We start from the raw sequence: 15,736 nt of genomic DNA on the forward strand, positions 1-15,736 counted from the left end.
TCCATGGTTGGTTTAGTGTATTTCTACTGGGCTGTGGCTCACCCTATATGGGAATATCATTTTCAGGTGCAGGAAGCATGCCACCTCTAAGGACATAGCTGGGAGACTAGTGGCAGGCATAGTTTTTGTCGTTTTACTTTTGATGTATTACATGTAATTTCAGGCCAAGGGCTTAATGTGTAAACGAGTTAGTACTCTTTTGTTGAAACCAAGTGTTAACTTGGAAAGCTGTAAGCCCGTAGGGCATTTTGTTTTGATGTTAACATGTAATACTTATGTAATGGAATTCTAATGAATGAAAGGAATGCGGTTAGTTTAAATGTAAATGCATGTCTTATCTGATGGGTTTATTGTTATTATTTGAGGGCGTTACAGTGCACTTGTACAAATTGGATGTCATATGCATGTTTCCATTACTTCCTAATTCTTCAAACATGTATTCTTTTATAAAATTTGTTATATTAAAGTTAATATACTTTACCAAGAAGTATGTCCACCTGTGGATGAGTCCCCTCCATTTCCAAAGTGTCCAGTGAATCCTTTGGTCCTCAAAAAGTTGACAACATCAGCCATTATCTCCCCTTGCTTCTTCTTACCCTCTTCAAGATCTTCTATTTTATTGTTCTGCATTTGTATTTGTTCCTTTTGTGTCTCTATTTGCATCTCAAGGCGCTTCACATAATCATTTGTTTCAGCATATATGGTAGTGGCTCTCCTAATAGAGAATGAAGGTCTCATGCCAAGTCCCTTCACATAGCCAGACCTTGGCTTTAGGACTTTGATTGATAGCTCTTCTGCAGTCAAAGGGGTTGATCCTGGCTGTGAAAGGTGATCAGCCTGTGTCTGTATCATATTTTCCTATTAAATATAAAAAAAATTAAATAATTATTAGAAAATTAAATAAGATTATAACAAATAGTATTCTAAAATTTTGTTAATAAAAATTACAATATATACTCACATAATTACACTGAGCTTGAGATGAGATCCACTCATGTGTTTTCTCATTATAGTGAGTTTCCTTGTACAACTCTGCTAGATCAGGTAGCATCTTCTTTTCTCGTGCCTAATTCGATAGACCAAATATTCAATAAATAAAGCTAAGAATCTAATATAATTCTGAAAGTGCAAGGATACGTACCAGTTTTTCTACTCTAACAGGGATTGACCTAGAACCACACCTATGTTTTGTATACATCCTTTCTCTGTTCGCGATGTTGGCCTTTGATTGTTCCTATAAGGAAGAATGACCAATATAACAATGAAATGTATCATTAGTAAGACAAATATGTTGGCTTTTGATTGTTCCTGTAAGGAATAATGAACCAATATAACAATGAAATGTATCACTAGTAAAACAAATTTAATGGTTGATAATAAAGAAATTGCATTGTTCCTCTCTATCATTTTCCTATATATCATTTCAACTTAAAAGATATTTCAAATTATTCACTAGTTTCATTCAATTCTGTGAAAAATAGATTAGAGGACTTGTTGAGATTTCATCATAAGATGGTTTTTCTGGGTGAAAAAAGAAAAACGAGTAATTTACACCGTTCACAAATAGGGGGCATATAAGCATGGGCAAGATAGATTGTGAAAAAATCCATTTACATTTCACAAGATATGGAACAATTACTGATACCAAACTCATAACCCTTTCTTTCTTCCGCAACTCTATCAAATCTAAAGTTCTGTCTCAATACCCTATATTAGTTACTTAGCTAGTTGCTTACCATTATCATGAAACTTCAGACCAAACCCAAGAACAAACAGAAAATTAATACAATCATAGAAACTGAAATCTTAGTTCTTTATTCTATTATGTGAAAGATGCACTTTAAGGAACCATAAATTAATCTCCTATTATGCGAGCCTTCCAATCCATGTTTAATAGTTTCCTTTTCTCATTTTTCCACTTATTTGGTTTTTATTATGTTCCACTTACATGCCTAGAAGATAAAGGGAAAAGAATACATATGGAATTTCACAGCAAATTGATTGTGTTCTTTCTAGTTGTTTTAGAATCTCTCCCTATTCTAATCAAATTCTTTCTTCGCTAATATAATAAAAAAGATGAAAATGTTACCAGAAATTCTTTAGTGTTCCACTTTTTATCAATAAGATCTATCCACTTGGTAGGATCGACATTCTTTGGTGGGTGGTTTCTTGCATACTCATCCCCTTTAGCCTCCTTCAGCTCCATGAATTGTTTGTGCAGCCTATAGGTATGGTTACTCAATCTCCGACCAAATTTTGTGTTCATTGCCTTCTCTATATCAACAGGGTCTCCTTGTAAATCAAATTGATCCTGCAAAAAATAGATAAGTCATAGATAATTCTTATAAAAAATAAAATAATTACAATAAATAATTAAGATTTCTAACCTATTATAAAAATGAGTAAAATCTCCTATAAGTAGACAACGAACTTACATTCGAGCATTGAAACATCGCCTCCTTAACGGAGGCATCAACATACTTCCACCTACGAACACTTGGATTTGGTAAACGAGTTCGCACTTCTACACCAATCTTTGAGGCTAGTTTTGAGGCATAGTCCCCTACCGGTGCACGAAATTCTGGAGGGATAGGCATGATAAGCTTTCCATTTTTATCAACCAGGCCTTGAACCTCTTTGCCTCGAGTCGGGCCACGAGCACGCTTAGCAGCTGATATTGTGAAGCCATAATATTGAAATAGTATGTGAACAAATTTAATTAAGATCTCAAATCAATGTAAATAAAGAGTGTGTCTTACCAATAGTATTACCAGCAGTCACCTCAAGTTGAGGCTCCACATTGAGAGGTGGTGGCGGATTGCTAGTCACCTCAGGACGTGAAGAGGTATCCCCATCTTCTAATGCGTGGGTTAATGCCTCATGATGAGATTGTGAACGGGCTATCGACGGTATCTCTAACAGCTGAATAACATAATAAAATATGAATATATATACAAAGATATACATGTCTATGTGTGTATGAATTGAAAGTAACAAGAAAGAAAATATTTCACAATACATAAATGTATAGTACCTCATGCCCAAACGAATCATAGGTTTCAGTGTCATTTCCATCTTCAGCCTCTGACGGTCGATAATCATCATCATTTTCCTCAATTGGTATTTGTTTTTCCTTCCTCAATTTCTTATGTTGAACCGTAGCCTTCAAACAAGTTGTTATATTCTTCACTCCTAGAGCATTCATTCTCTCACGGTTTTTATTAATATTCTTCATTCTTTGTTTCTCATAGTTCGTTACCTTCTTAGTTGCGGTACTTGGTTTGGTCAATTGCTTTTTTGTAGCGTCCATTTTGCCCAACTATAAAGCATAATTGAACATTTTTTTGGTGGATACGCATAATTGAACATTAGATATAAAGAAAAGATAATTATATATTTCTATACATAAAGCATAAAGCAACAACAATCTCAACAAGTGGATATGTCATATAGGCTCTAAATCATTGAAATATGGCAAGAGTGATATGGATGATTTTTGTTTTTACCATTTACTTATCATAAAACAAATTAATTACAAAGCCATCAGACACACAATATGACCAATCAATGATAAACTTACATAACAGTGGATGAACCCCACAACTGAAATTCAACTACATTAATTAAGAACAATGTTCATATAGAAAGTGCAAAATAACTACAAATCCTAGTCTACATCAAGATCCATATCGTAATCCACATCAGGTTCGTCACACTCTTCATTTTGTTTGTCAGCTCTTTTCTGTGTCATTGTTTCATCAGATGACCTAACCCTTGTAACAACTTCTGCTTCAACACCATCTCTATAACATTGAACATTAGGGCTGATGTCAATTGGAACAACATCGGTAATATTTTCTTGTTGGAACACATCGTTTTCTTCTGGTTCATGTAATGATTCTCCATCACCTACCTCTGGTACATCAAAGACACCCCTATGTTGCACTCGTTGAACAACTTACCAAGGTTGTCCCCATTTGGTATCATTTAGGTAAAAGACTTGCTTAGCCTGGCTAGGCAAGATGAAAGGGTCGTGTTGATACCACCGACTTGTGACATCAATACTTGTGCAATAATCATCGGTTCACAATGTTCTACTTCGACCTATATTTCCTGTGTTGTACCATTCACACTGGAACAATACAACTTTGTTATGACACATGTACTCTAATTCCCAAACATTGCACAAGTGACCATAAAATTCATGCGTCACTCCTTCATGATCCCCTTCCGTAAGCACACCACTATTCTGACTGTTACGGCGATTGTCTACTTCTCTTGTACGAAACTGTACGCCATTGATTATGCAACCTGAGTACTCTTTTACTAGTAAATTTGGACCATTTGCTAACGACCATAAATCATTGGTTGTTTCTGGTGACTTTTCTTCTCTCAATATATTTATCTACATTAACATATAACGTACATTAAGATAGTAAAAATAAATTAATAAATGATCAAATCTTATACAAATTTTTAATCATGTCTTAAAATTGAAAATGCCTTACCCGGTCTTTAAACCACTTGGGAAACTCTTGTTGTTGTATACGGGTTATGCCTTGGTCAGATGGAGTCCGTAATAGATTTTTGTGTATCCTACTCAAAAGAATGTGATTATTATGCACTGCTAACTACATTAACAAAGCTAAGAATACACATATTTAAATGATAAACATACTCTAGATACTTCTCTATCTCGGGGCTATTGTTCAACAAGAACCAATGAGCCATATCACGATATTCTTGTGACATATCAGCATCCCTTGTGATTAGGCCAATAGGACGGGCAGTTTCTGTGAATACAGTTAACCCTTTGTGACGTTCGCCACGATCTTGATTTCGTTCAGGTCGATTATGCACTGTTTCGATCCCATCAACATACATTGAACAAAAAGTGATGCACTCTTTGACAATGTAAGTCTCTGCGATTGAACCTTCTGGTCGAGCTCTGTTTGTAACAAACTTTTTTAAAGCTCCGAGAAACCTTGAAAAGAGAAATAGTTAAGAGCAAGGTTACACATGCAACATATAATTACGAACCTTTCAATTTAACAATTACCTTTCAATCCGGTACATCCATCGATATTGCACCGGTCCTCCAAGAATAGCCTCACGCGGCAAGTGAACGGCCGAGTGAACCATCACATCAAAGAAGGCTGGAGGAAAGATCTTTTCAAGCTTGCATAATATGTGTACTATACGTTCCTTTAGTTTCTCAAGTTCATTACAGCGCAGTGTCCTTGAGCACAAATCCTGGAAAAAGCTACCTAACTCAAATAGTGTTTTACTAATCTCTTTGTCTACGTAACCACGCACCCAATTGGAAGAATCCGTTGTATGAGTACATGGCAGTCATGACTTTTCAAGCCTGTTAATTTACCATTTCTCGCATTCACTGATCTTGATATGTTTGCAGCATAGCCATCCGGATGCTACACTGATTTCAAGAACTCAAAGAAACCCACCCTCTCTTCAGGGGTCAATGAAAAGATCGCCCTAGGTTTGACATAAGTTCCATCAGGACGACATGTTAACCACAACTCTTTCCTTATACCCATATCTTCCAAGTCCATCCGTGCTTTGTCGGTGTCTTTGTTCTTTCTATCAATGCCTAACATAGTTCCAAAGGTATTTTCACTAAAATTCTTCTCGACGTGCATAACATCAATGTTGTGTCGAAGCTTCCGTTTCTTCCAGTATGGTAACTCATACAAGATGCTTACCTTTGTCCAATTTGGTGCCTGACGGAGTCTTTTCTTATTTCTTGGATGCTTCCCATATGTGACACCTGTCACTCTATCCAATTGCTCTAATATCTTTTCCACTAGTAACTTTAAAGATCTCTTTCGCTTCTCATGCTTACCATTGTAAGCCTTACTCTTTCGCCTTTTGGGGTGGTTTTGAGGCAAGTAGCATTGATGGTTAGTGTATGTAGTCTTACCTTTCAAGGATTGAAAATATGGTTCGTCATTGCAAGTGTAGCAAGAATAATGACCCTTTGTTCTCCACCCAAATATGTCACCAAATGCGGGCCAATCGTGTATAGTCCACATCAAAGCTGCACGCATCTGGAAAGACTCACCAGTTACAGCATCGTAAGATAATGCACCATTTTCCCACAACTCATCCACCAGAGGTCTCATGTAGACATCAATATCGATCCCTGGTTGTGATTCTCCAGGTATAAGTAGTGACATCATAAGAAAGGGATCTTTCATAACCAACCAAGGTGGCAAGTTATAAGGAATGAGTACTACAGGCCATAAACTATACGAGTTGCTCATGTTCCCGAAAGGATTGAACCCATCAACAGCCAACCCTAGCCTCACATTTCGAGGCTCCAGGGAAAACTGAGGATGTTGCACATCAAATTCCTTCCATTCATCACTATCGGCGGGATGTCTCAATACTCCGTCATCTATATGTTTCTCCTTGTGCCATCTCATGTCCTCAGCAGTCTTTCTTGACATGTACAATCTTTTCAACCTTGGTGTTAATAGGAAGCACCGCAACACCTTATGGGGAATCTTCTTACCCCTGCCACGATTGATCTTGTATCTGGATGCCTTACATTTTGGACATTTATCTAACCTTGCATTTTCCTTCCAAAAGAGTACACAATCATTTATACAAGCATCAATTAACTCATATGACAAGCCCAAATCTCGAAGTATTTTCTTAGCTTCATAAAATAACTTTGGAACCAAATTATCTTTTGGTAAAAGTTTTGTTAAAAACTCCAATAGTGTGTTAACCGACTTATTGCTCCAGTGGTTTGTTACCTTCATATTAAGCAGCTCGATGACAAACTTCAACAGAGTGTAGTTTGTGCAACCTAAGTACACCTCACGTTTGGCATCATTCAACAGTTTATCAAACGTTTGTACTTCCTCATTTTGGGGTGCATCGTTGGGTTCTCCTCTTATTCGATCTTCCACTAAGGCATCAATACCACCTAAAACCTCATCTTCATCAATTGCCATTTCATGATGAGCCTCATTTGATACACGTGGTTCCCCGTGCTCATGCCAAATAGTGTACGTTTTCATAATCCCATATTGAAGCAAATGAATTTGCACATTTCGAAGATTTTGGGAATAATAGTTCACACTGTTCAAACATGGGCACGGAATTTTACCTTCCTGGTCAACAACTGCCATTGCAAATTTGATAAATGATGTCACCTCATCAATAAATGGCTGACTCATCCTTCCATCAAGTGTCTTACCCAATGCAATCCAACTCTTGTCCATGTCTGATCACAAATGAAAGATCAAGTTTTTTTTTAATTTGTTTATGTCATAAAATGCATCATGTGTACTATTAACCTATTCCATTTAGGAATGCACAATGTGTATCATACAAAGAAAATCATATGACGTTGTCTATCTCTAATCTTTCCTTAGTTCTCCAAGTATATAACATAGATTACGATGGAAGTATTATGGGAAAGGATAGAGTAGGAAAAAAAAATGGTTCCTGACAAGTTTACAACATTAGTACATTAAAAGGAATAAAAGAAAATTTGCTCATTTAGGAAACTAGTTATTTTTGAAGAAATAAAAAGAATCTTAGTTGATTGGATTGTTTATAGAGGCAATATTGATTATGGTGTGTAACTGTGGCTTCAGATTTCTCTAATAACGATATAATTGGAAAAGAAGATAATCAGGCACAATATTATTTGTTCTTCCTTTCATTTCTTCTATTTTCTTATTTTTATTGCCTTTGTTTTAAAGAGAAGGTGAACTTAGAGTTACTAATTCTTTCCTCTATCCATTCATTAAGTTTTTAGGAGAGATCTTTGTACACACTACTTAACTTATCATGTAACAGCATCACACTTGATATGTTCTTTAGTAACTCTAAGTTCAAACCAAGCCATGGAATTATTTATCTTCACTTTGACTTGTACACTAACAACCACATGTTCTCTACCTTTTGTCGTCTTCCATGGTAATTTTCTAATTTTTCTCTATATTTTTTCATCATTTTTTATTTTGTAGTCATTAGCTAGCCACTTTGTCCTTTGTTAGTGCTCTACTCTCACTATGCTCAATTTGGTTCAATTAATTTACTGTTTGATGTTTAAGTGCTTTTACCAAGTTGGTTTGTGGAATGTAACAGTTTGGTTGTTTTGGTTTGTGGCTTTATGAAATTTTCTATACCCTTATTTGCTGTGCTAAAAGCTTAAATTTTTAGGACTATTAGCATTAATACGAACACAGAAATTGCTTTCAAGTCACTACTTAATTCATGACCTGTTTGGTAATGTTGTGTGTTTAAGGTTGGTCAGTTGTTGTCAAATTGTCTTCCTTAAGTTAGTGATTTTTGTTATTTTTGTCATTCTTTGTTATTAAACATCTTTACTTAACAATTAAACCTCTTTAAAAAAATTTGACAGATTAAACCTCTATAAAAATAATCTGATATAAAAATAATCTGAAATAAAAAGATTTGACAAATTAAAAAAATTAAAATAATAAAAAAAATCTAAAATAAAAAATCTGACAGATTAAATCTCTTTAAATAATATATATAAAAATATATATATTGAGCATATGTGCATTTAAAATATATATAAAAAATTATATATTCTATGCCGATAATATATATATATATATATATATAATTATGAGAGAATAACTTAAAACAAAACAGAGCATTACATATTATAAACAAAACAAACCAAACCGCTGACTTAAAACAAAACAGAGGATAATATATATATATATATATATAAACAAAACAAAGAAAGGAGCTGATCTCTTGATATACAAGTGCTAGTGTTCTTAATGTTGTTAATAGGGAAATTTTTTGTTTAACATTTTTATTGGCGTTTCATATTTTAAGCTAATTTTAAAACTTGACCTTCATTATCTACATGATTGTTGCTTTTCTGCACTTGGTTTTGCAGCAAGCTCTGACTCTAGTTTTTGTGGAGACGAAGAAAGGAGCTGATTCACTGGAACATTGGTTGTGTATGAATGGGTTTCCTGCTACTACCATTCATGGTGACAGAACACAGCAGGTAAAGTTGTTTTAAGCATTATCTTTTGTTGGGGGTATTTATTATGATATTGGTGGTGTATATTTTGGACAAATCACAAAAGTAACTCATTCTGTTATAATTAAAAAAAGAAGAGAAAAGCTTGTGGATAGTAGCATATTTGTTCTTGTTTCATGTTTACATTTTAGTCTAGAGGTTAAATTGCATTGGCGTCCCCTAAGGTTTTGAAATTAGGCACTCTCCATGTGCATGTGTCCACGGCTGAGAGAGAGAGAGGGAGAGCGTTTTTGCCCTCTCCACCACTTTCTTCTTCCTCTTTTCCTTAATTCAAGGTCAGTTCTGGTGTACACATCAGATAAATAATTATATCGTTTAGTCAGGTTTAATAGTGGACAGTCTTGCTATTAGTTTGTATCTATATGTGTATATGTATCTGTACTGTATATTGAACTATCAAGTGGCTATATGTATATATGTATCTGTACTATATATCAGACTATCCCCTGTTAGCCGTCTTTAGCGTAGATTTATTCTGTATAAAAAGTGTCAACACTACAAACTCTACAATGGTGAACAATGAACAAAAATGAATTATGAACTCCCCACAGAACCTTCAAAACAAGGATTTGGAGGTAAATTACGGATCAAAGCTTAATAAAATTAACTATAATTACCGGTGCTAACATTGGCTTGCTAATTTTCTCTGTTCATATCTCTATCGCCAGAGCATTATTTACAACTCTCGCTCGCAGATTCAAAACAACCATGCAAAAAAAAATAAATAAATAATTCCATAGTTGTGGAATAAATTTCTAGCGACGATAATCAATTGATCAAACCCACACATACATACGGCTTATTGGAAGGTCATATAAATATGTATTGATTGTTCCTAATGGGAGGGAAGAGAGGGAGGGAAAGAGGGATACATGTGTACCGTGAGAGTCCCTTCCAGTCAGATTGTGGAAGAATGCAGCCGATCCCTCAGCCGTGGGTTGCAACTGTAAGCACACCAGAGAAAGAGCAGAGGAAGTTTGATGGTGTTGAAGATCACAACCTTTCAACTTCTCAACCTCTAGATATGTATTGATTGTGAGGAAGTTTTTTTTGGTCTACAATGGGCCCAACTTCTCAGCCTTTCAACTTCTCAGCTTTCAATTTTATTTGATTTCATTTTTTGAAAATGATTTGGAGTTATTTGTTTTTTTTAGATACACTTAATTTAACTATACTTAAAATGTTAAATATTTATGAAAAATAAAAATCAATAAAAAAATGACAATGTACTAAATTTTTATATTTTTTTGTATGTAGTGAATTTTTTATAGTGTTTTCATAAATTTTGTACTTTTTAAATTTATCTAAAGGGCAAATTACACAGGTGGTTCCTATACTTTGTTTTTTTGTGTCATTGTGGTCCCTACAATTTCAATTGGCACAATTTTGATCCTTAATTTTAAATTTTGTGTCAATTTGATCTATTAATAATGCCATTAGTGTTTTTAAATGAAAATAATCACTGAATATTGATTGAAATTAACTCACTAGAGTTAGTAAATTTATAATTTTCTATAAAAAAATTAGTGGTAACCCGTACTACGCACGGCATGTAAAAAAGTTAATAATATATTTTTATACAAAATAATATAAATAGTTAAATTTTTGTATGCAAATTATGAACACAAAGAAGATTGAAATTTTACAATTTAAATCTCACAATTTATTTATTATTTTTTTAATTTGTCACAAATTTAATCATGTAACTTTCAACCTCACTTTCTAAAATTGTAAACTTAGGTGGGCTCAACCCAAGCAACTTGAGTCAAGCTTAAATTTTTTTTAACGATTGAACTATATAGTTTTTAATTAAGTGAATACTTATGGAGAAATTCAAAAATTCAAACTAAATTTGAGTGGACTTGGGCAGAAACACCAATTAATAACTTGAGCAACCAAAACAAAATTATATATATAAATATATATATTATTTTCTAATTTATTTTTTAAAATAATGATTAAAATTAATTAAAAATTTAATATTAATGAACAAAAGAAAAAACAATATACTTAAGATTTTCAATAGAATTTTTCTTGAAAATATTTAAAATATATACCTTTTAGAAAGGGATCATTAAATAAAGGGTTGTTTGGGAAGTGCCATATTAGCTCTTTTATATATATATATATATATATTTATCTTTTTTTGGTCACATCACATCTCTATTTTTCTGCACATTTTTTTATGAAAAATAAAAAAATATACTTAATTATCTTTTTTTGGGTCACATCAGATCTCTATTTTTCTATACATATTTTTGTAAAAAAATAAAAAAGTATACTTATTTAGCACTTCCCAAACTACCACTAAGTTGATATTAAAAAAATTTACTTTTTATAATGGCAAAAATAATTTATATATGATTTTTTTGAAATTATTTTTAATTTAATAAAATATTAAATAGAATAAAAACAAATTTCTTAATTAATAGCGATTAAATTTAAAATTTTATTTTATAATTTAATAAAGGATGCAAAATTTTATCACAGTTAAATTTTTTCTGTAAATTATGAAAACAAAAAAAGATTGAAATTTAAAATTTAAGTCTCACAATTTTATCACAATTTATTTATTATTTTTTAATTTATCACAAATTTATTCATGTAACTTTAAACCCCCCTTGCTAGAATTGCAAACTTAGGTGGGGTCAACCCAAGCAACTTGAGTTGAGCTCAAAATTTTTTAAAGATTGAACAACATAGTTTTTAATTAAGTGAGAACCTATGCAGAAATTCAAAAATTCAAATTAAATTTGAGTGGATTTGGGCAGAACCACCAAATAACTTGAGCAACCAAAACAAAATTATATATATATATATATATGAATTATTTGCTAATTTATTTTTTAAAATAATAAATAAGATTAATTAAAAATTTCATATTAATGAATAAAAGAAAAAGCAATATACATAAGACTTCCAATAGAATTTTTATTGAAAATATTTAAAAAATATATCTTTTAGAAAGAGATCATCGAATAAAGAAGTTTGGGAAGTGCCATATTAGTTCACTTTTTTTTTAATCTTTTTTTTTTTGGGCACATCACATCTCTATTTTTCTACACAGCATTTCGTAAAAAGTTTTAAAAAAATATACTTAATTATCTTTTTGGGTCACATTACATCTATACTTTTCTATATATATTTTCGTAAAAAGTAAAAAAGTATGTTTATTTGGCACTTCCAAAACTACCACTAAGTTGATGTTAAAAAAATTTACTTTTTATAATGGCATACATAAGTTAAATATGATTTTTTAGAAATTCTTTTTAATTTAAAATTACAATAAAATATTAAATAGAATAAAAACAAATTTCTTACAAAATAAAATTATTTGAATAAAAAAAAGGTAACAAGGAAATTTAATATGGTATTTTATTTAATCTGAAAATAATTTTAGATGAATAATAAATTATCACCTATAACCCTTCTCTTTTTTAAAAAAATAAAAAAGTTTAACGAACTATCACTTTTAATAAAAAAAAAAAAAAAGAAAAATTAAGGTTTCTTTCTAATTTATTTTAACAAAAGTAACTTTTTAACAATTTGAGCCAAATATTTCTTTATTCTTTATTTTAATTTCTTTAATTGATAATTGAGATAAAAAAAAATCTAATAAAATTCACCATGTTTAGTAAATACTAAAAAATTTATGTTTTGTTCTTTTTTTTTAAAAAAAAATTATATTAAAAAATATTATTGTTCAAGTCCTTATAATTTAGAAGGATATAATTTTTTTTATAAAATTTAAAACAAAAAAAATTAATAGTGATTAATAATTTGAACACATGTATTTAACACAAATTATATTTAGACCAATAATATTATGACACATGTAAATATTGAACTAATTCTAATCATAGTAATATAATTTGAAGAAGAATTCACATTTGAAATTTTATTTTATAATTTAATAAAGGATTCAAAATTTAAGGAATGAATATTGATCTCATTCCAATTATAGTAACATAATTTAAGTAAGAATCCAAATTTGAAATTTTGTTTTCAGAATATAAAATTAATTTATAAACCAATCATATTGTAACACGTATTAACAAAAAATTAAACAAAATAAAAAAAAAATGAAACAAAGGAATTGCAACTTTCAACCTTAATGAAATGACAATATTTTGAAATTATAATAGTATATAGATAAATCATGGAATATATCATTATTTAAAACTTATGTATTATGGAATAAAAAATAAAAAATATAGAAAATTTAGATTGAAATATTGAAGCTCCCACAGACCTTGGGGGTTAAAAACCCCCTTTTGCTTAACACGGAACTAGCTTATCACTCGTGCTATGCACGGGATAATTCTAGATATTTATATTTATTTTAAATTTTTTTAATAAATAAATTATGTTTTTTAAGATTTTTTATAAAAATAATTTAACAATCTTATCACTAACCATAGTGTATGAGAGAAGTTGAAAAGGATACTGCAGTAATTATACACAGATTGTATCTATAATTATTTGTATGAGGAGATTTTAAATGCTGATTAGGGGATTTTGACCAAATCAATAACTGCGAGTATGTGGAAGGACATGTGGATTGAAAAAAGTTAATAAATGCTGATCAGGGGATTTTGACCAAATCAATAAATGCTGAGTTTTTTTTAATAAAAAATTTAAAAAATTCATATTGGGATATTGAAGCTCCCACAGGCCTTGGGGTTAAAAATTCCCTTTTGCTTAATATATAATACTAGCATGCACGGGTTGTGTTTCACCACTTTGTCTTTTTTTTATACTATATTAAAATTTAATATTTTGATACTAATCATATGTTGGACTTTTCAAGAAATTCATATGTGATGGACTTTTCAAGGAATTTTTTTCATACTTGTTCTTAATGCATTAAAATGTTATTATGAGGGATAATAATCATGTGTTGGATTTTTCAAGGAATTCATATGTACTTCACAATTATTTCTATATATGTGAATTGTGATTTTTAAATGTCTTTTTTTTTTTTTAAATGTCTTCTTTTTTTATATTATATTAAAGTATAATATTTTGATAATAATCATATGTGTTGGACTTTTCAAGGAATTTTTTTTTTATAATTGTTCTTAATGTATTAAAGTTATTATGAGGGATAATAATCGTATGTGTTGGGACTTTTCAAGGAATTCATATGTGTTGGACTTTTCAATAAATTTTTTTTTTATACTTGGGGGTTGGGAGAAGTTAATAAATGCTAAGATTTTTTTTTAAATAAAAAATCAAAAAATTTAGATTGGGATATTGGAGCTTCCACAAGACTTGGGGGGTTAGAAACCCCATTTTTCTTAATATATACTAGCATGTCACCCGTGCTATGCACGGATTGTGTTTACAATTATCTATATATGTGAATTGTGATTTTTAAATTTTTTTTTAAATGTCTTTTTTTTTCCTTTTTTATATTATATTAAAGTTTAATATTTTGATAATAATCATATGTGTTGGACTTTTCAAAGAATTAAATGTCTTTTTTTTTAATTATATTATATTAAAATTTAATATTTTGATAATAATCATATGTGTTGGACTTTTAAAAAAAAATTATGCTTGTTCTTAATGCGTTAAAGTGTTATTATGAGGGATAATAATCATATGTGTTGGGACTTTTCAAGGAATTCATATGTGTTGGATTTCAAAGAATTTTTTTTTTTATACTTGTTCTTCATGCATTAAAGTTTTATTATAAGGGTAAGACTTGGGAGTTGGCAGAAGTTAATAAATGCTAAGATTTTTTTTTTAAAATCTAAAAATCAAGAAATTTAGATTGGGAGATTGGAGCTCCCACAAGGCTTGGGGTTAAAAACCCCTTTTGCTTAATATATAGTATAGATATAGATAGATAGATAGATATATCTTTTTATTTTTATTTTTATTTTTGTGTGGTTTCTATTTGGGTATTTTTTTTCAATTTATTTAAGATGGAGTTGTGGGTATCTTTTTTTTAATTTAATTTATCTATGGTTTCCATTTGTTTTTAATTATTATTATTTAGGTAAGTTATGATGTGAGTTAGATATATGATAGACATGTGAGTTTTATTGATTTAAAGTTTATTTAGATAACTTTAAATTTTTTTTTTAATTTTATAGTTTTTTTTTTGTTATGTTATAATATAATTTATAAAATATAGGTAGATATCTACAACTTTAATAAAAAATATTATCTAATTTTTTGGGGAAGAGAAAATGAATGCAAGTTTTAATATTTTTTTTTGAAAATTTGTGAGAGAGATCAGGAGGGAGAGATTGTGAAATATTTTTGTTATTAAATAAATAAATCAGTCAATAGTTTTTTTTAATCTATTTTGTAAATTAAAAATCAATAATTTTAGAAAATTGATTAATTTGTCTCATTAAGTGATTTAAAATTTTGATAGATATACATAAAAAAATACATAATTATATTATTAAATCATAATTCAAATTTAGATGTTATATCTTTTTGAGATCTATAGCTAAATTTTTTTTATTTTTTATTTTTGTGTGTAACCATAGTGTATGGGAGAAATTGAAAATGGTGTTGCAATAATTATGAGAGAAGTCAAAAGAGGTTGTAGGTTGGGAGAAGTCAATAAATACTGAGGTTGGGTTGGGAGAAGTCAATAAATGCTGATGTTTTTTTTTTTTAAATCAAAAACTTAGAAAATTAGGATTA

General features: G+C 30.3%; 2 protein-coding genes across 2 annotated transcripts; both read right to left on the reverse strand.

Annotated features, from left to right (window-relative positions):
* Positions 1-477: 477 nt before the first annotated feature.
* Positions 478-2,419, reverse strand: LOC114297725 (uncharacterized). The gene is made up of 4 exons (XM_082876507.1): positions 2,090-2,419; positions 1,142-1,234; positions 962-1,066; positions 478-858 (listed from the first exon to the last, which is right to left on the reverse strand). The coding sequence occupies exons 1-4, from the start codon at positions 2,264-2,266 to the stop codon at positions 478-480; spliced, it is 756 nt and encodes a 251-aa protein (XP_082732633.1). The 5' UTR covers positions 2,267-2,419.
* A 1,665-nt stretch (positions 2,420-4,084) lies between these two features.
* Positions 4,085-7,253, reverse strand: LOC145793642 (uncharacterized). The gene is made up of 5 exons (XM_082876508.1): positions 5,466-7,253; positions 5,060-5,253; positions 4,679-4,984; positions 4,509-4,596; positions 4,085-4,405 (listed from the first exon to the last, which is right to left on the reverse strand). Exons 1-5 carry the CDS (start codon positions 7,251-7,253, stop codon positions 4,085-4,087), a joined length of 2,697 nt encoding a protein of 898 aa, XP_082732634.1.
* Positions 7,254-15,736: the final 8,483 nt, after the last annotated feature.

The sequence above is a fragment of the Camellia sinensis genome, chromosome 6 (genome assembly GCF_055761805.1).
Source record: "Camellia sinensis isolate YWXY chromosome 6, ASM5576180v1, whole genome shotgun sequence".
Lineage (NCBI taxonomy): Eukaryota > Viridiplantae > Streptophyta > Magnoliopsida > Ericales > Theaceae > Camellia > Camellia sinensis.

Excerpts from the sequence above, each read along its gene's own strand:
- LOC114297725 (XM_082876507.1), bottom strand. The coding sequence starts at position 2,266 with ATGAACACAAAATTTGGTCGGAGATTGAGTAACCATACCTATAGGCTG. Across the intron at positions 1,235-2,089 it reads GGAACACTAAAGAATTTCTG|GAACAATCAAAGGCCAACAT; the intron begins GTAACATTTTCA and ends TCTTCCTTATAG. Across the intron at positions 1,067-1,141 it reads CTGTTAGAGTAGAAAAACTG|GCACGAGAAAAGAAGATGCT; the intron begins GTACGTATCCTT and ends CTATCGAATTAG.
- LOC145793642 (XM_082876508.1), bottom strand. The coding sequence starts at position 7,253 with ATGGACAAGAGTTGGATTGCATTGGGTAAGACACTTGATGGAAGGATG. Across the intron at positions 5,254-5,465 it reads CATTGACCCCTGAAGAGAGG|GATTTGTGCTCAAGGACACT; the intron begins GTGGGTTTCTTT and ends AGCTTTTTCCAG. Across the intron at positions 4,985-5,059 it reads TGGATGTACCGGATTGAAAG|GTTTCTCGGAGCTTTAAAAA; the intron begins GTAATTGTTAAA and ends TCTCTTTTCAAG.